The sequence below is a fragment of the Dromiciops gliroides genome, chromosome 5 (genome assembly GCF_019393635.1).
Source record: "Dromiciops gliroides isolate mDroGli1 chromosome 5, mDroGli1.pri, whole genome shotgun sequence".
NCBI lineage: Eukaryota > Metazoa > Chordata > Mammalia > Microbiotheria > Microbiotheriidae > Dromiciops > Dromiciops gliroides.
This window is the reverse complement of record NC_057865.1, coordinates 157,408,367-157,429,774: the sequence shown is the minus strand read 5'-3', so window position 1 is coordinate 157,429,774 and position 21,408 is coordinate 157,408,367. Positions and strand designations below refer to the sequence as shown.

The following is a 21,408-nucleotide window of genomic DNA, read 5'->3' as shown; positions in this document are numbered from 1 at the left end:
GATGGCTCTATCCATTTTATCCACTTATATAATATTATATATTATGCCATGCATTATATATGTATATATGTGTATATGCATATGTTTGATTCTTTAAAATAGTTAAATAAATTTAAATATATACATATATATTAATACACACTCACATATATATATACATAGATTCTATCCATTTTTATATCATACGTTGACATGTATCCTATATCTACATATGTTGACTTTTTCACATATGTTGTTACAGATACTATAGCAAGTTTGTTGTCTTGCAAGTGCATATTCTGAAGCTATATTAAAAGGGCACAGGGGCAGCTAGGTGGTGCAGTGGATAGAGCACTGGCCCTGGAGTCAGGAGTACCTGAGTTCAAATCTGGCCTCAGACACTTAACACTTACTAGCTGTGTGACCCTGGGCAAGTCACTTAACCCCAATTGCCTAACTAAAAAAAAAAAAAGACACAAAAGCACTAAATTGAAATGATAAACACACATACACAAATACAGCTACTTAATGAGTTGTCCACATTTACCCATCAATGTCTTTTTCCTCTATTCAATTGGCTGTATATTTGCATCAGGTAGTTAACATTTTATGAAGTCACATTATATTTTAGAAAGGAATAACATTTTCTAGGAAGGATCTTTAACAATTTTAGATATGATATTTAAATATAAATCATTAATATCTTTATATATTATCACATGAAATTATATTTTATGTTTACTAGAGAAAGTCACTTTCCAGAGATTGTTTCCATAATAGTTTACCACATTTTTAAGGCTTACTGTTATTACAAGTTTCAATTATAACATCCATCAAAAACACCATCTAAAGAAAAAAAAACTCACAAAAATATGTAGATAATAAAAGCCTCAGGATATTATACATTATTTTCACTTAAAAACAAAACTATTCCTTCATGTGTTCCACTGGGAAAATATTGTGAATATCTAAGGGAAAGTGATGTTGCACTGTAGCTAAAAATGTATTCACTGCATTAAAGTCAATTTATTCTATCCTGTAGTATCCTATTAAATAGAAAGACGAATACTACATGTTGTTCCATGGCCAGTGTTTTTTTATTATTCCCATCTTTGGTGCATATTCCTATTTCTTGATCATGTATTCTTGACCACATCCCCACTTACTCAACTAGAGATCTTTTATTTCTTCCTTAATGTTTCAGGGAATTAGAGTTCTCTTCATAGATATTTAAAAGGAATGTAAAAAATTACACACTCAGAACACTTTCTTTCTCAATGAAATGATGAATCTACTTATCATTAGCATTCATTTTTTTATTTATTGGAAAAGGAGATTTCAAAACAAATTTTTAAAGATTTAATGAAATCAATCTTTTTTACTTTTCTAAAGAACCTAAGTTTGTAGGTTCTTACATGATTCCTGACAATGAAGACCGGGATGACAACAAAGTATATTTCTTCTTTACTGAAAAGGCACTGGAGTCAGAAAACAATGCACACACAATTTATACAAGAGTGGGAAGAGTATGTGCGGTAAGATTTCTATTATTTATAATATTTTAAACATGGTTGCCCTAATATTTATTTTTTAAAAAAACTTATTAAAATAGAATATTGTATCATCTTTAAAAGTACTTTTGTTTGACTGGCGAGACTAAGCACTAACTTGGTATTTCTTTATTAGTTTGATATTTTATTTAATATAAGGTAAGATAATTTATTAAGGGGAATAATTACTATTTTGTGTCTTTCTAATTAAAAATACACATCAGTAAACTGAGGATATTTTATACGATTAATACACATTAAAAAGTTTGTCTGAATTCAATTTTTATAAATGAAAACTTATGGCCATTTTTTTGGATTCATTCTGAGTCTATCAATAAATCAAAAAAGCCACTCTTTAATTCTGGTGGATACATCCTCTAATACACCTTATTAGATAGTTTTTTTAGCAACATTAATTTAGAGCTTAAAATGATCATAGTATCACAGAACCAGAGCAAGTAGAGACTTAAGGTCTTTCAGTTCAACTTCCTTATTTTACAGATGAGGAAGATGAGGGGCAGTGTATTGACACACAGGTAGTAACCTTCAGAGCTGAGATTTAATTTGATTCTCAGTTCTGCATTACCCCTGTATCACATTGCTCTTCTCCTATTTTCTGGAGACTGTCATCACTTTGGGGCCAAATATCCATTGATAATCTTCTCCAAACTTTCCAAGATAGGTCCTCACACACACACACACACACACACACACACACACACACACACACACTCATTCACTAGGTTCAGATCCCAAATATTTCCTCTTTGAAATAAGACAAACTTGCTATCAGAGCAAGTGATCTACTGATATGATCTTGAAGAAACAAGAGTTACATACAGAAGGTGCCATTGGCATAATACTTTAGAAGAAGCTGATATCCCCATCCCAACAACTAGTTCATGAGAATGTTGGTTTTCTTTTCTGTTGGTTATTTTCATATCATTTATAATCCATAGTTTAGTTTGAATCAGTATTACTATGGGTATTCAGAAATCTATGCAGTTTAAGAGAGGTCATTTGGAACTTTTCAAAATGAAGTATCAGTATACCTATAAGAAAATACACATTTTCTTAACTTTTTAGTAAATTTGTGAGAATAAAGATGGAAGCTACTAAAGAATATTATTTGCAAAAAGCCTAATTTCCCTTCTCATGCTTTCACAAATGATAACACTCAGTGAATGTTTCATTATTCTTCTAAAGATTTCATAATGATAGTAAAGTTTGCATATAGTCATCTGCTTATTAATTTTTTATCTATCACCATTTTTGGAAGTAGTCCACTCCATGATTTTTACCAAGCAAGTGAAATTCTATATTTTCAATATATTTATTGAGAACTGATCTCTTTATATTAGCAAATTGCATTGCCACTGCCAAAGACCTTTTCTGTGTATAGTTAATCCAGTCCTGGTCAAGTTACCACCAATATGTACTTCAGTTTCCTCGTGTAAAATGACTTGAACCACCACCACCACAACAACAATAACAACGACAAGAAAAACTTTGGATCTCTTCCAACTCTTAATCTATGACACTTAGCCTTTTCATTTATTCCATCTTATTTGCTTCTGCCTGACACTAGGCCCATTGTGATCTCCTAGGATCCTGATTTTGTTATCCAGTGTTTTAACTAATCTTTCTAATGCTGTCACTTGTGAATCTGATAAGCATGCCATCAATGCCTTTATCTAAGTCATTAATAAAAATGCTAAACAGTAAAAGACCTAACACAGATTTCTTGGGGACCTAACTGGAAACCATGGAGTTTTCTTGTCAAAGACACTGGAATGATTTGCCATTTTCTTTTACAGTGGATTAACTTTTGTTGCAACTCTCTGTCCATGTTGGGTAACCCTGTATGACATACCTCATAGTTTCATTGAACTATGCAAGCCCTTCCACCATGAATGGCAGTGATCAAGCTTAAATATTTGGCCACATCATGAGAGGACAGGACTCATTGGAAAAGACCCTGATGGTGGAAAATATTGAAAGCAAAAGAAGGGGATAGCAGAGGATGAGTTGGATAGATAGTGCCAAATAGGCAATGATCATGAACTTGAATAGATTTTAGGAGATATTAGAGGATAGAAGACCCTAGCATGCTTTATTCCACAGGGTCACGAAGATTCAGACATGAGCAAATGTATGATCAACAACAACTGGAAACCTCCTTCAAACTCAACATTAAAACATTAATTATGCCCCTCTAGGGAGTTATTGGGACATAACATGCATAATGAGACTAGATTTTTTGACATGGCTAATAGAATTTGATTTATGGATTATGCATATTTGTTATGGGAATTTTCTTCTTATTCACAGAGGGAGTGGGAGGGAGAGAAAATACATTCATGTAAAAAAAGTAAAAAAACCAATTAAACAGGAAAGAAAAAACAATGAATAATTAGATTTTAAACAATGATTCCTCTTTGGGCCCAGGCATTCAACCTGTCCTAAATTTGCCAAAATATTATATAATCTAACCTATAACACTCTATCTTTTCTATATGATAAACTGTGTAAAAAGCTGGGTTACTATATTATAACATTCATTGTTTGAGCACTCTGGTAACCCTGTTTAAAAAAGGAAATTATATAACTTAATTACTACCTGTTCTCAAAGAGCACCATTTTTAAAATTTCTAAATATATACTAAGCAACCTTTCAATAATGTATGCTAGAATGTTTTTGGGAATAGAAGTTGACCAAACTGACATACTTTACAAACTTTATTTTTTTCCTTTCATACATACATACATACATACAGGCATAGACACACTATAGATCTAGATATATAGATAACCTATCTTTATAGCCACCTAGTTGGCTAGTTATCTGTAAAATTTTTGCCTGTCTCCTGTCTGGTAGCACCTATCCTACTTTCTGTAATCATTCAAACATCACTAGTAGTGGTTTCATGATTGTATACATTGATTCTTCCCTCTGAAATGGTGTTCATTGGTTACAAGTAGAACTATGTGCTCTCTTACTATACCTGTACTTATCTTTGGCTTCAACTCCTTAATATCTGTTTTTGGTTCTGTCTTTTTATATCCAAAGACCATTTTCAATCACAGAAAATAGAGGCAAAATAAGGTGTTGGACAGTCCTACTTTTTCTCTGGTTTTCATTGTGATTATGCCTTTTACTCTAAATAACTCCCTAGAGCTTCTGTGATCCTCCCCTTTGCTAAAAAATAACTAATAAATAAAAGAGAAAAAAACCTTTCATCATCAACCTCAGCTTATTCTAATAGACTTAAATAGGTTCTGACTCTATTTTTATATGATCATGGCATGTTTTTCTGTTTATCCTTGTTTACTTACTTTTTCTTTCATCTTCTGTACTTGTCTTTTGATTAATTCTAAGTTGGTTGATGAATTCCTTGTGCATCCACATCAGTTTTGATAGGACAGCTTCTCCTTTTCCTCCTTATAAGGACTTTATCAAATTTAATTATTTTTTTTTACCAAATTTCATTCTTAACAACCTCCTATAATTTCTATACCAAATTTCCCTGCCTAATTTGTGACTTTTCCTAACTTCCCATGGACCCTTTAATTATATTCTTCCTACATTTAGAATGGCCGTCATATTATGGACATATTTTCCTCTCAATTATTCTGTCAGAAATTCAAAGGTCAACTTGTTGCTTCCTCCCAAGGTTCCTATCACTTCCCCCTCAGCAACTTTATTGGTGAAGGTCAGGACCAGATAGACATTTTTTATAGGAAAATTTTATCAGACTGATTACCTGATAATAATAACTATTTATTTTTATTTATGCCTTAGTTTAGCTAAAGTTGTTCTGATAGTGCAAGGTCAAATTTCTTGTCAGTCTCTTTAATTGGAGTCATTCAAGACAAATAAAATAATGTTATCTTATATGCTTGTCAATCTGTTTTATAAATGTCATAAATGATGAGTAACTTAAGTGAGTCTCCCTCATTTACTAGTATTGTTATGTCTAGATATAAATAATACCTTATTGTGTTGCAGCTCTCTCAAACAGTAGTTTCTAGTGATTGCATATTCAAGTGCCTATTTGCCTACTTGGTTGCATCCAAAAAATTAAATTTAGAGTAAGGTGTTTTGGTTATCCTTCAGTCAAGGAGCTCAAACTGTAGTGGTGGGTGTTTATCATTTTACATGTAGAAAATAAATCAAAGCCCATAACTTAGTTCCTTCATTTATTTACATATGATTTGAACAATGAATCGGAAAAATACATTCTTCTTAGTTATAGAAGATACTTCTCTAGTCTTACATCATGGAGTGGCAATGTTTGGTAGTAGAATAAATACTAGGAGTTACCTAGGTGGTTAAGTGGGTAGAGTGCTGGGTCTGGAGTCAGGAAGACCTGAGTTCAAATCCAGCTACAGACATTCACTAGCTGTGTGACCCTGAGGAAAGCACTTAACCTCAGCCTGCCTTAAACCAATGGAGAAGGAAATGGCAACCCACTCCAGTATCTTTGCCAAGAAAATAACATGGACAGTGTTATTGTGCTATGGTCCATAGGGTCATGAAGAGTCAGACACGAATGACTGAATTGCAGAATATATGCTGGCCTTCGAGACAGAAGACACCAGGGATGAGATCAATTGTTCTTACATTTATTATATATGTGACTTTGACCAAGTTTCTTAAACACTATGAACTTTGATTTCTCCCTCTATAAAATAGAGATAATAATATCTGTAGAACCAACCATGGAGGATAATTGGGAAGACCAAATGAGACAATGTGTATCAAGTATTTTAAAAATGTAAAAATGTTCCATCAACTATAGGGATCATTATCATATATGTATTGCACTATAGCCAGTAATGAATATTGAAGAAATCACATGTCTGATAAGTATATGTATATACACAAAAACACATATATTAATATAAAATATGCAAATTATTATGTTCACAAATTGAATTTTCTAGGAAAAGCTTAGAGATAGGGGTTGGAATGGGGGAAGGACCTGGATACTTTATCACCTAAGTAAACTAGTTTTACATATGTATTCATTTGTGTTTTTATCATTCTAATACTTTGCCCAAAATAATATGACGTTTAAAGATAAAAGTAAAGCAAATATATCCTTAAAATAATAGAGTAGATATTATTATTAAATATCTTAGGTGAGCAGATTACAATAATTAGCAATGAAGAAATTCCACTAGTGATTGATATTGGTAATTGCTTAATGGTCAATATTTGCTAAGATTTACTACAAATAACAGTCCATAAACCTCATTGGATGACATTGTCTGCACCAAGTCTTAGAGGAGATTTGGGCAATCTCTAGCACAATTCCAGTATGTTTTTTTTCTATATATGATCAATTTTGCACATTAAAAATTATGATCATATGGAAATATGGTTGTTATAATTTCCCATTTTAGACACATTATTAAGGGCTAATAAACATTTCTTTTCTTTAAAAAAAAAAACAGAATGACATGGGAGGGCAGAGAATTTTAGTCAATAAATGGAGCACTTTCCTTAAGGCAAGATTGGTTTGCTCAGTGCCTGGAATGAATGGAATTGATACTCACTTTGATGAATTAGGTAAGTATCATAGGTGGAATTAAAAGATACTATATGATATTTGTGACAGTTTTATGCCCACTATTCAGCACTTACCTATAAGGATAATTTGTTCTGTGTGATATTTGATATATACCTATTTTAGAAGAATTATCTAGTTACTCTAATCTAGCTGTACCTAGGCTATGTGAGTAATTTGGGCATGGGACCAAAAAATTGGTCCATGTAATTAGCCTGGGGCCAGTATTTCTGATTCCTTGCAATGTGGTTTTTCATATAGACAAGCTATAAAATATCAGACTAATTATATTTTTAATCTGGTATTATTTGCATAAGGTTGCATCATTTTCAAAGACAAAATAAAATTTAAAAAATGCCTGTAAACTATCTTATATCAAGAACATAGCATAACATGGAATAATATAAAATATTGAAAACATAATTATTATTGGCACTCAGAAATAAATTCATTCTATTTTAATCTTGTAGAGGATATTTTTTTGCTGCATACAAGGGATAGTAAGAATCCAGTGATATTTGGACTCTTTAATACAACAAGGTGAGTATTTGATAAAATCAATGGAAACAAGAAATGTGTCCAAGTTTTCATGAGCCTTCTTATCACCAACACTTCTATTTTGAATGAACTTTTTATCTCCCACATCCTAGCAATCACTAAGTCTTGCTTGTTCTTCCTCCACAGCTATATGTGTACACACACACACACACACACAAAACCAGAGTTATTTTTCTGCTTTCAAAGTCGCAATCCCAATATTATCTACTGCTCTGACTGCTTCCTAAGCTTCCATGTTCTTCCCACTCAGTTCACAATTTCATGCAAACTTCAGAATAATGACCCTTGAACATAATTGTCAGTGTATTACCTCTTGTTTAAGACTGTTCTGCCTGTCATATCACATATTCTCTAGTCTAACATTCAAGCCCTTCCTGCCCCTCATTCCAACCTCATATCTAATCATTCCCCAACACCTTCTTTCTTATTGACTTTAGGTAATTCAGTAACTTTCTGGTTTCCAATATTTATATGCTCCTTTTGAGTGGGTAGTTTTATCTTTTATACCCTCTTCCTAGAATTGCTTTCTCTTAATCTTTTGCACAAACTCATGGACCTTTCTACAAACTCATGGATCTTTTGAACAATCATCACCCCTAGGATGCCTGATCAAATGGACTACATTCCATTATGAGCTTGTTTACACCTTGTTATTACCCCCTTTTCTTTTGTCTTTAGATAACTGTATAAACAGTTTACATTTTCTTACCTTGTAGTTCTTTCTAACTTGCCTTATAATAATTCCCTAGATTTCTTGAGTGCATGTTTCATCTGCATATGAACATTTAGTACTTTCAAGGTAGTGACTGTGCTTTCTATTTATTCCTGCAAAATTCCAAGTACCATATATCGCCTGGGGGTACTACCTTTAACTGGTATATATAGAGAGAAGCCAGTTGGAGAAATGTTCCATTTGGGACCTAGAACAAGTAATTCTGACTTTTTCTTCCATGTATATATAAAATCTAATAAATAATAAAATCAGTAGAAGCAAGAGGGTGTGTCCAAGAAGATAATGGTAAGGACCTCTGGAAATTCACTTTTGTTTCCTTAACAGAGATGAAATTTTCTTGTTACCAGTTTACTCCTTTTCCAAGTTAACCCTTTGTTAACTAGGATAGACTTTTATTTTGGCATCTCTCTGGTAAGGTGTGAACTCCTCATGTCCTGGCTATCACTGAGTTAAAATCACCTTTGATGAATTTTACTAGTCCCAGACCAGTAGTGGGTTTAGTGGTTCACTAGGCCACTGAATTGCTAATGCAAATGCAATTAAGACCTGAGCTATAACCCTTGACTTGGCTTTTAAAAAAGGAATTGGAGAGAAAGACAGCTCAGCTAGTGATGAGAGAACCAGAAGTATAATGCATATGAAGAAGCCATGAAAATATAATTCCCGGGGGCCTTGCCACCAAACAATGAGCTTAAGGGTGGCCATAGTAGAGTTGGAACCACATGACCTCAGAGAAGGACATAGAGGGAGGCAGTGATGGAGAAAACAAGGGTTTGGAGAGCCATGAGCATTGAAGCAAAATTAGTTGTCCCTCCAATATCCAGGATCATTGAGGACATTTTAGTGCCCTCAGGTAAAGAAGAGAACATTTTGATGGATATTCATGGGAAGAAGCACCAACTTTGAAGTGAAAAGACATAGGTGTTAATCCTGGTTCTTTCCTGTTATTAGCTGAGGGACTTTAGGCAAGTTACTTTTCCATTTGCTTTAGATTTCTTATCCATATAAATACGGAGTTTACCAAATACATTTTTAAGATTCTTTTAAGCATACACAATCAATAACTTCGGAGACTTCTCTTATAAAGTTTGTTATATAAACAAAATATTACACGACATACTGTATGTCCAAATTCTGTTGCACTAATAACTTTTTCTCTCCACCATTCTTTTTTCTGAAACAATTTTGGTGTGTTATATTTACTACTGTAAAATTTACATTTTGAATTATTTTCAGATGATTAGTTGCTAGCTGACTTTATGATTAATTTGAAGTCAGTCTAATATTTTATTTTCCTTAAAGAATGAGTGAAGGGCAGTTAGGTGGTGCAGTGGATAGAGTACTGGCCCTAGATTCAGGAGGACCTGAGTTCAAATCCGGCCTCAGACACTTAACAATTATTAGCTGTGTGACCCTAGGCAAGTCACTTAACCCCAATTGCCTCACCAAAAAAAAACCAAAAAAAAAAAACCACACACAAAACAAAACAAAACAAAAAAGAATGAGTGAATTTGGGGCAGCTAGGTGGTGCAGGGTATAAAGCACCAGCCCTAGATTCAGGAGGACCTGAGTTCAAATCCAGCCTCAGATACTTGACACTTACTACCTGTGTGACCCTGGGCAAGTCACTTAACCCTCATTGCCCTGCAAAAAAAATGAATTAATGAATTGATACAACAAAAAAGTAGAGCTAACTTTATCATTTCACTTTATCAGTAGAAAGTAAGCTTTTTGAGGATAGGGTTTGTTTGTTTTTTTGTTTTGTTGTTGTTGTTGTTTTGTCTTTATCTCCCTAGTTTCTAGCACAGTACCTTGCTCATAACAGCTGCTTAATAAATGCTTTGCAAATTGATCAAAATGGAATATATGAGTTTTCTGTTATTATCAGAGTTTGAACTTTATACTCAAAGAATCCTAAGCAAAGCTTTAATGTTAACCAATTGAAAATGATTTGTACTCACAGTTTCTTGACAGCCTTGATGTTCCTGCCTCTGTCAAGAGATATTTTAACATTCTTAAAACCTTTTTAATAAAAAAACAAACAAACATTTTTTTCCCCTGTGTATGTGCATGACATTCAATAATTTGGATCATGACTGTATAGGTAAGAAGTCAAACAAATAGCAATTTAAGAATCATGTAAAGTGAAGAAATGCAATAATCCAGCAAATTCAAGCCAATTAAAATAATTTTCAATTAAAATAGCTACATTAAGAAAAAAAAAATTTGCTTAGGACTTGAAGAATTATTTTACTTTGATATTTCACTTTGCTGCTTTATATCTGACCTAAGAAACAGGAAACATGGGAACTCAAGGAATTTGAAGAGATCCTTACAAATTGAATGATTACTCATTTCCTTTGATAATACCTTATATTTAGTTCTACCAGAATAACAAGTTTGACTATCTAGCCTCTTGAATTTTTTTTCCAAAAGAGTTATTTATCTAGCCTTTTCTTTTTGTTTTTCTCTAGTAATATATTCCGTGGGTATGCTATATGTGTCTATCATATGGCAAGTATCCGTGCTGCTTTTAATGGACCATATGCACATAAGGAAGGACCTGAATACCATTGGTCAGTGTATGAAGGAAAAGTGCCCTATCCCAGACCTGGTTCTGTAAGTTTAAGAATTTAACTTTGGAAAAAATATTTATTAATTTTAAATATATATATATATATATTCTTAAAATAAATATTTCTTTGTATGATTATTCATATAATTATCCAGAACAATATCCTAAATGTCATCTGTTAAAAATAAAGAGCCATGGTCCTTTCTTTTATATAAGACCTCTCCTCATCATCTCAATTTATCCCCCCATACGATAATCACTTTATACTTATTTTGTATTTATTCGCCCTACACGCTTATATATCTCATGCAAAGCAAAGACAGGAGTCAAAAACTAAAGTCCAAATCCTACCTTTGACACAATATCTGCAACCTCTTGGAAGAATTATCTAACATTCCTTGGCCTCATTTTTTCTCATTTATGAAATTAGGGTGTTGGAATAGAAAGCCTCTGAAGTCCCTTTCCTTGTAGGTCTATAATCCCATATATATATATGCAGATGCTGCCTTCCTAATAGTATATATGCTTGCGGGTAGGAACTATTATTGTTGTTTTGTTTTTTTCTCCTGATACAAAGTACTTGACACAAAGTAGGCACTTAATAAAGGCAAATACACATGTATTTATTAATTGTTTATTATGTGCCAAGAAATGTACTGGCAATACATTAAGGAAATACAACACAGTCCCAACTCTCAAAGAATGCATCTCATAATGAAATCAGTACACGAGGATTTATTAAGCTCCTGATATATGTGCTCAATGGTGAAGATGCATTACAAAAGAATACAATTACAGAAGAAAAGATGAAGAATGTCCTATGCTCAGTAGTTGACACATATCCTGGAAACTTGGGGGATATGTATATTTTTTTTCAGAATTGGGTTATGTGAAAAATATATTACAGTAAAATACAGTGATTTTAGCTTAATGGAAATACTTCATAGTTCTCATCATCTGGTAATTGGCTATCAGGTGATTTTTTTTCTTTTAACCACAAAATGTGATAATCAGTAAGAGTGAAATATTTTTTTAAGGCAAAGAAATTAACCATACTGATGAAATCCCTCTCTCTATTTTTAATTTACCATTAAAGTTTTAGCTAACTAGTCTCAAATAAATCTATGTTTGAGAAGTTTCAAGAAAAACTGAAATGTAATAGCTACCTTTTAAAAATTTCATATACCTTCCTACCCAACAGCTTACATTATCAATTGGTCAAGCAAAATTTAAATAAGCTTTCTCTGAGTCTCCTCAAGAGAACTATGGTCTCATGTTATAGTCTTACAGGATTTTTAGGTGGAAGGGATCTTAGTCCTCATTTACCAATGAGGAAACTAAAGCATCAAGAGGTAGAGACTTGCCTAAGGTCATTTATGTTGTATGGCAGAACCGTGATTCAAAGCCAATTCTGCTAAATGTTCTAGTGTTCTAATCCCTACAGAAGTGAAAAAGCATTTCTACAAGGAAAGGAAGCTCCACTGTTTCTGAATTGGTGCTACTGAGAACTTATTTTTGCCTGTCCATTCCAACTTTTATGGTTTTAATTGGACCAAGAGTCTACAAATGGTTGTGTTTTGTATCATGTGTCTTGAGGGCAACTAGGTTGGAAAAATGCAGGATCATTGTACGTGTTATGTGGTCCATGGAAAGCAAACATTTAACTTGTCATACAATTCAAACTCCACTCTTTTATGAGGGCCTGGTGAAATTCCATCACTCTGTTGATTACACAATTATTTGGAAGTCCAAGGAGAGACCATTTTTGCAGAGCCAAAACCAAAAGTGGAAACAAACATTACCTCTTCTTAACAAGTGTAAGACTTTACTATTTCAATCACTGTCTCCTACTAGCTTAAAATTATTATTTCCAGTAAGACATAAAGTGTATTTTGTTTCACTCTATTGATTGAAATTATAGTTTAAACTAAAGGAACCTACTCCTGTGGGTTTGCTAGAAATGCTTCCTGAAACCACATGGTCTTAAAGGAGATTTTGAGGAAGTGACTGGTTCCTGAAATGCTTCCAATATAGACATAAGTGGTTTCAATTATAAATCATAAAAATATGCTAAAGTGAAAAATTCATGCTCAATTAAGTAGCATTACCTGATTTCTTAACAAGTCATTGAAAAATATCCCATTTACAAAATAGAGCTACTTACAAGATTGTTGTAATCAGCAGGCTCATGTCTTTACAATTAGAAAAAATCATCAAGAGAAATTTATCAAGCTGCTGGTCCTAGAAGGAAATGGGCAAAACACAGGGGCACTTAATGACAAGGTAGAAATTAGAATGAAACTTAATGCTATTGAGAATTCTATCCAATAATTCATGGGTGCTGCTTCACAATTCATTTAAAAACAGGCTTAATTTTCCTACTGAATCTTAGAGTTAGTGAATTAAGAACAAGATTAGTACCAAATGTTTCTGGTTTTCTCATTTTATTTGGCTTATTTAAAACAACAACAAAAATAAATGGCATTTTGAAAAAAAAATTCTAGCAATTAAATAGATTCTTTCTTATTAGACATTTAACCATGTTGGATTTTAAATAATGTTGTCCCTTTCAGCTCTAAAATTTGATTATGTATAATATAATGGCAGTCATCACAATGATGGTTATTACACTACAATTGAAGAGGTGTCTGTGAGGAGGAATTCTTATTTCCATGTTCTCTACTATAACAATTGTCATAATGATGTGATTCTTAGCTATTGGGGGTGGGGGGGCCAAAGTCTTAGAATTAACGACTGGGTTATGTACATTTACAAGTAAATTTACTTTATAAAAAGTTTTTAAATTTAGCCTAATGTGAGAAAGTTTTATTTAGTATAGTGTCTTCCAATAAAAAAAATACACAAAAATAAAAACAAAAACAACAAAATGCAAAAACCTCTGTCCAGTTATGAAAAACTGTATTTACATTTTCTGAAACTTATACTGTTTTATGTACATCTCTAGTTATGGGCTTGGCTTATTCTAAACAATACAGGTTATGATCACCAACTCCAAAAACTGATCTCACTTTTGCTGAAGAGTATCATTATTTATTTTTCTCTCTAAAATGCATGTTATAGTGATTGAACATAAACCACACCCTGAATTGGTCCCACATAGGATTAATGGAAAGGTACAAGAATCTCACACATGGCAAAACAAAAGCAATCCAACCCCACCCACCCCACCCACCCAAACAAACAAATGAACAAAAGCCCTAACTCTAAACTCTATATTTCCATAGTGTGCCAGCAAGGTGAATGGGGGAAAATATGGCACCACCAAGGATTATCCCGATGATGCTATCAGGTTTGCAAGAAGTCACCCACTAATGCATCAGCCTGTGAAACCTGTTCATAAGAGGCCAATCCTGGTAAAAACAGATGGAAAATATAATCTGAAACAGATAGCAGTTGATCGAGTTGAAGCTGAAGATGGACAATATGATGTCTTATTTATTGGCACAGGTAAAGAACTGAATTCAATGTAGGCCTTTGAACTGTCATTTTAAAGATAATTTAATAGCTAAAGTGATATGAGAGGGGACATTCCCAACACTCCTTTTGCACAATCATTTCATCTATTCCCTATCACTGCAGAATAATAATAGCCAACATTTATATAATGCTTAATATGTTCCAGGCACTCTGCTAAGCACTTTATTATTTCATTTGAATCTCACAACAATCCTGGGAGAAAGGTGCAATTATTATCCTCATTTTATAGTAAAGGAAACTAGAGCTGCTAGAGGTCAAATGACTTACCCACAGTCACACAGCCAGGAACTTTCTGAAATTTGAAGTCAGGTTTTCCTAACCTAATAGGATATCTCCTGTACTACCATACCTGCCTCAATGAATGGAAAGGGAGGGGAGGAAGAAGTTCACTGCAATAGGGCAGAGGATTGTGTGGTGGGGAGGAAGGGGGTACCTCTCAGACCTAGATGAACAATGTCAGTTCCAAGTAACATTTCAGCCAGAAATTGGAATGTGGTTTCAGAATCAGGAATATGGCATCTTCTGCCAGATCCCACAAGATGACTGAGGGCTTTGGCTAGGTAGTGAGTTTTTAGAAGCTTTAACAAATCCCATTAAGGGAAAGAAATTGGCTTGAATCTAAGAGCACTAAGACTTTTGACAGAGGAGAGTGAGCCCCTAGAACCACTCTTGTCACATGCTGTCCAGGATTTTCCAAATCAATGTCCGTGATTCCAGAGAAGGAGAGAAGGATTCCAGAACCAGGGCAGAAATGGGAGATATTAAATAGCTGTTATTTGTTTTCCCCTCACCTAATGAAGTACCTTTCATGGAGTAGTTTCTTAATGAAGGTTTACTGAATTAAATTATTTTCTCATAGAAAATAAAAAACTGTGGTCAGGCACTCAGGGAAACATTTAACTACCAGATCTCCAGAAGAAAAAAGTGTCTGCATGACACACTTTTAAATTTAATCTAAATTATTAACATTCTTCCATAACCTTCTTAAGTCTAGACAATCAGCAAACAATAAATCAAGCGCTAATTTGTAGCATTGCCAAATTATGAGGTATAAATACTCACCCTGCAAATGAGCCGGCTCTAGCAAAGCCCCATGACATTTCCCTCGCCCATGAATGCACATGACCCGCTGCTCCTCTCTTATCACCCACGATGTGATTTGAAGACACTTGGACTAGGTTATTAGTTTGTAGAACTGAATTAAAACTCTTAGAGACAGATTTATAAACCTTGATTTTCCCTTCTCTCCAACAAGAGTGACATGCATTTAAAATTCCTGTTATAAATATATTTATTTGATATGGTACAAAATTACTTCATTTCTTCCAGAATTCATACATATATCTTTATATAAATAAAAATGAAGAAAAGTCTTCATATCTATATCAAGTGTAAACTAAGATAAGAATTTCTTTAGCTAATTCTAATAGGCTAGGATTTTTTACGTGACACACTATAATTTTCAGAAAAAATTAAAACATGTTCAAATTGAGAATGACATGGATTAAGGAATACATCAAGCACTGGCCCTGGAGTCAAGAGTACCTGAGTTAAAATGTGGCCTCAGACACTTAACACTTACTAGCTGTGTGACCCTGGGCAAGTCACTTAACCCCAATTGCCTCACTAAAAAAAAAAGGAATACATCGAGTGTCCAGTGAATATGATAACGGATACACACATTTTTACATCTTGATGAAGTGTTATGTGTTACTCCTCTCTCCAGCTTTATGGTAAAATAATTACCACAGCAGATGCTCTTTATAAGAGTTAGAATCTTCCCTGCTATATCTTTAATCACTGAATCACAGAGATTTGAAATGAAGGAATGAAGAAAGACATTGATATGTAACCAAAGTATAATTTGGCACTAAAAATGAAAGCCATGCCATCCCAGTAATATTTATTCTAAGAAATAAAATGGGAAAACACTCCATCTGTTTTCCAGAAATTTGCATCTGTAGATCTATTGGTATCTTTCTCATTTATTCATTTTGTACAGTAAATGTTGATATGTTTAATGCTGTATATGGAGTGCCAAAAGAAATATATTAGATCTCTATAACACATTCAAAAATTCATTTGGCCAATAGCATCCTATTAGGCTACTAATAAGGTAAGAATATTTACTTTTATACTAACTAGTGAAATATTTGACAAAGTAATTAATAGTGGAAAAGTGTGGAATAGATACTATGTTGAGAAATAAAAGAATCTGGGTACATTAGTAATAGAACAGTCCAAGAATAATTTCATCAATAAATCTGGTAACTTACATTTATCTATGTTTCCTTTCCTTCCTATTAAGTTATAAATACCTTAAAAACAGATATTCCTTCTTTGTGCTCCCAAAACCCAACACAATATCATGTGTAGAGAAAGTATTTCATCTTACAATAAAATTTAATTGAATATCTTATTTTACTTCAGTACTTAAAGAGATTTGTTTATCATCCTAAATAACTTAACATGGAGAATTTCTTCAATATCTATTCTACCAGGAAGAAGAGTTGACACAAAATAGGTTTTAACTTATGAGTTATAAAAGAAATGCCTATTACTTTTTTATATGATACAATTTATTAACTAGGGTGGTATTAGGTCCAAATTCCAGTTCCTGTATATTCTTTGCTTTTAACCATTAAAGTCTGGACCCAGTCTCTGGGAAACTCATCAAATAATTTGCATTGAAATGTGATTTCCTTTCTTATTGTTTCATGTTGTTTATAATATTATTTGGTTTAATGCTTATATTTTGAATGAACTTTTATTTATTTGGCTTTGGCATGTATGAAAATGGCAAGAATAATGGTTTATTATATAATCTCCATGTACTTTTTCTTAATGGTAAAATATTTCAAAAATAAACATTTTACACAAAGCAACTTTGCCAACATCATTTCAATGAAGTATAATTCCTGTCTAAACCAGAAATAAAGAAAGTTATAGTATGAGTACATCAAAATTCAATATAAATTTTAGAGAAATATTAAGAAAAAAGTTCAAAGAGCAAAGATAAAATTGGGAATAGCCACTCTGGAAGTGTATTTCTAAGGCAGAATTTATTCTAAGTACCTAGACTTCAAAGAAGGATATTTAACTATTTTAGAAGTACTTAATTTTTTTTTTAGCATTTTGAGAGTATATCTTCAAACCATTTTTTTCCCATTTCCTCTTTGTGTTTATGAAAGGAAATTACCTTTTAAAAACTCTTTACATGGAAGCTTTCCCTTAATCTCTATAGCAGTGTTGAAGGATCTTAATGGAAAAAACTTCAGATGATACCAAAGTTGAATTATATAGGAAAACCTGGATAAGTCAAGTATTTTAGCTTTTGTGTAGTGACTGTGAGTCATGGAACACAATGGTGTCCAAAGAATTACGATTGAAAATTAACCAAATAACAACAAAGAGGAACACGGTAGATATCAAAAGGCTGCAATGCATTTCAGAAAATGAATTATGACAGAGAAGCCAAGCAAAGTATCATCCAAGAAATGCATATGCAAAAAGGAGATGGGCCAATCATATGATGTGAATGAAGGATCAGCCGTGAACAATCTGTGTCCTCCACTGATGTCATTGGGATGTAAAAGTAAACAAGCAAACCCTCTCTGAGTGAACTTGCTATGGTGAACTCTCAGGGGAAGTCACAGACAAGAATCTTGGTATAATTCAGCTAGAATGTGGGATTATTTTCATCTTTGGAAGGAATAAACACATTGGTAAAATCCCACATCACCAATTCAATTGATCATTTGAGTATATTGAGTTTAATGGAAAGAGCACTGGATTTTAAGGGACTGGATTCTAAAACCAACTCTGATACTTATTTACTACAAAGTGGTTTGAAGGGATATTATTCAATTAACAGTGAACTCACCAACTCCATTTTTGAAAGATGTCTACAAACAATCTAAGCATGAACAAGTAACAATGGGTGAATATGAGTGTGATGTGATTGAGTAAAAATATTGTCAAAGTGTTAATGCTTGGATGAAAGAAACTAGAGAAGGAAGCTAAAAGTGTGTGTGTGTGTGTGTGTGTGTGTGTGTGTGTTAAACCAGACTGGGAAAGGTGAATCATTTTCATTTCTGGAGATAAATGAGATATGACAAACAAGAAAAAGCAGAGCTGCTCATTTCTTTGGCTTCTCTTTCTTCTGCCAAGGAAAAGGACCTTTGCACTGGAAATGACATAACAAAAATGTCTAACAGGGAGTTCATAACCATGATAAGTAAGAAAAGAGTAATGAGATCACTGAGATACTCTTTTTGAATGTAAATTACCTGACTTAGATGATTTAGCATCTTTATGAATTGAGCTAACATATTCAATTGCTAAGTCATAATCAGTGCTATTTTAAATGTTATGAGAAAATAAAGAGGTGCCTCTGGATTAAAAGAGGGCAAAGGAAGAGAGACAGACAGGCAGGTAGACAGACAAACAGAGACACACAGACAGAGACAGAGACAGAGAGACAGAAATATAGATAAACTCTAGGCAAGTGAACTTAGGTTCAATTACTGAGAAAATTCTAGATTCTCTTGTTAAAGAAATGATTAGTGATCATATAGCAAAAGAAGTAGTGATTCTAAAGAGTATGAATGACTTCATCAAGGATTGATCATACCAGACTAACCTTTTTCTTCTTTTTTGTTGTTGATAGAATTACTAAACTGGTAGATTAGAGAAATGTTTAGATACAGTTTGCCTAGATTTTAACAAAGCATTTCATAAAGCTCTCAAACTAATTTTGTGGAGAAGATGGAGAGATGGGAAATAGATGAAAATACAATTAGATAGATTAAGACCTAGTTTAATGACAAGCTTCAAAGAGTAGTTGCTGTTGCTTTCAAATAGCAGAGTTCTCTTGTGTTCTATACTAGCAACCTGTTCTTGGCCCTTATTAACATTTTTATTAATAACTTAGATGAAGATATAGGAAACAGCCTTGCTAAATTTGCAAAAGATAAAACTAGGAAGGATAGATAGAATTCCAAAATATCTTGATATGCTGAATCTTGATATGATTAATTTCAGTAGTGATAAATGAAAAATCATACATTTGCATTCCACAAATCAATTTCATTTGTAGAGGATAGCAACAACAACAATAATAACAATAGTAGCTAAAATTTACTTAGCACTTACTTTGTTCAAAGGACTGTGCTAAGCATGTTATAATTATTTCATTTGATCCTCACATCAACCCAGAAAGGTAGGTGTAATTATTATCCCCATTTTACAGTGAAAAAACTGAGTCAAATAGCATTTAAGTGACTTGCCTTGGATCTCACATCTAGTAACTATGTGGGGCTGGATTTGAACTCAGGTCCTTCTGACTCTAGGCTCATCACTCTATCCACTGCTCTACCAGTGTCCTGCAATTTCAGTATGAATCAGAAGGGCAACACGACAGCTCAAAAAAGCTAATTCAGTCTTGGGTTGTATTAAGAGAGCTATGACTTTTAGGACTATGGATGCTATAGTCCTTTGTTTGCTGCCCTAGGGAAGGTACAATTTAAGAAGGCTGTTGGTAAACTTTTGAGCATCTATCCAGACAAAGGAAAGTAGGATGATGAAAGGTCTTGAATGCTTGTTATATATGAAATGGTTGAAGGAAGTGCAGGCATGAAATCTGTCTCTAGGTATTTGAAAGGTTGTCAGATGGGAGATAGCTTAAATTTGTAAGTCCAATTTGTCTCAATGTCAGTAAAAACTTCCTAACAATGAAAGCCATCTAAAAGGCCTACCTCAGGAGGTGAAACGTTTCCCCTCATTGGAAGTCTTCAAGTGGGGGCTGGAACTCACTTTGGGGATGTTCGTTAGTACATATTATTTTCACATATGGATTTGAGGAGACAGCCACTGATCACTTCCTATTAACTCTAATATTAACTGTTTTGTTTTTATTTATTTGGGAAAAAATTGTCACATAACTTTTGGATTCTTCTTGCTCTCCCTTCCTTTTCTAGATAGTGGCATCGTGCTAAAAGTAATCACAATTTACAACCAGGAAACAGAATCAATGGAAGAAGTAATTCTAGAAGAACTACAAGTGTTCAAAGTATGTATAGGTGGCAGTACCTGTTTTAAATCAACAAATAATTAAACACACTAATATATTCCTAGCAATCTAGTCACAACATCAGGTTGTCCTAATTTATGTATTGTGATTTTCAAGAGAACTTTTATTTGGAGTGTTAAAAATTAATAGTCAGTCTTTTGTTCTTATAATTTCTATTCAAATAAGGAGGGTAGCATCTTCCCACACCAATATATTTTGAACATTTTCTATAATTTAAGAATAAAGAATGATATTTATTTTCTAAGCCATCAGGAAATTTGTACCAGTATTTTCTAGCTATAATTTGTATAAAAATGATATCAGTTTGTGTGAGCTTTGTAGAAATAAATATTTTAACAAAAAAATCTGACAAATACTAAAAGAACAAGTATATTGGTTTCCCTTAGAAAGGAAAATAAAGCCAAAAGGCTTTATTATACTACCAAAATATTTTATAAAACAAATAATAAGACAATTCATCTGGAAAAACAAAAGGTCAAGAATATCAAGGGAATTGATGAAAAAAAGAACAATGCACAGGAAGGTTGCCTACCTGTACCAGATCTAAAACTATATTATAAAGTGGCAGTCATCAAAAAAATTTGCTACTGGCTAACAAATAGAGTGGTGGATCAGTGAAATAGCTTAAGCATGTGAGACAGAATAGTAAATGACTATAGTGATCTACTGTTTAATAAACCCAAAGACTCCTGCTTCTGGGACAAGAACTCACTACTTGACAAAAACTGTGGGGAGAACTGGAAAATAGTATGGCAGAAACTAGTTATAGACCAACATCTTACACCATACACCAAATAAGGTCAAAATAGGTACATGATTTAACCATAGAGGTAAATTAGGGGAGCAAGGAA

General features: G+C 33.2%; 1 protein-coding gene across 1 annotated transcript in view; it reads left to right on the top strand.

The window, feature by feature from the left end:
• Positions 1 to 21,408, top strand: part of SEMA3E (semaphorin 3E) — a 360,049-nt gene that overhangs the window by 298,098 nt on the left and 40,543 nt on the right. Inside the window, exons 7-12 of the mRNA XM_043968536.1 lie at positions 1,372 to 1,514; positions 6,990 to 7,104; positions 7,573 to 7,642; positions 10,868 to 11,012; positions 14,214 to 14,436; positions 20,445 to 20,536. Coding sequence (XP_043824471.1) covers positions 1,372 to 1,514; positions 6,990 to 7,104; positions 7,573 to 7,642; positions 10,868 to 11,012; positions 14,214 to 14,436; positions 20,445 to 20,536 — 788 coding nt within the window. The remainder of the gene's footprint in view (positions 1 to 1,371; positions 1,515 to 6,989; positions 7,105 to 7,572; positions 7,643 to 10,867; positions 11,013 to 14,213; positions 14,437 to 20,444; positions 20,537 to 21,408) is intronic.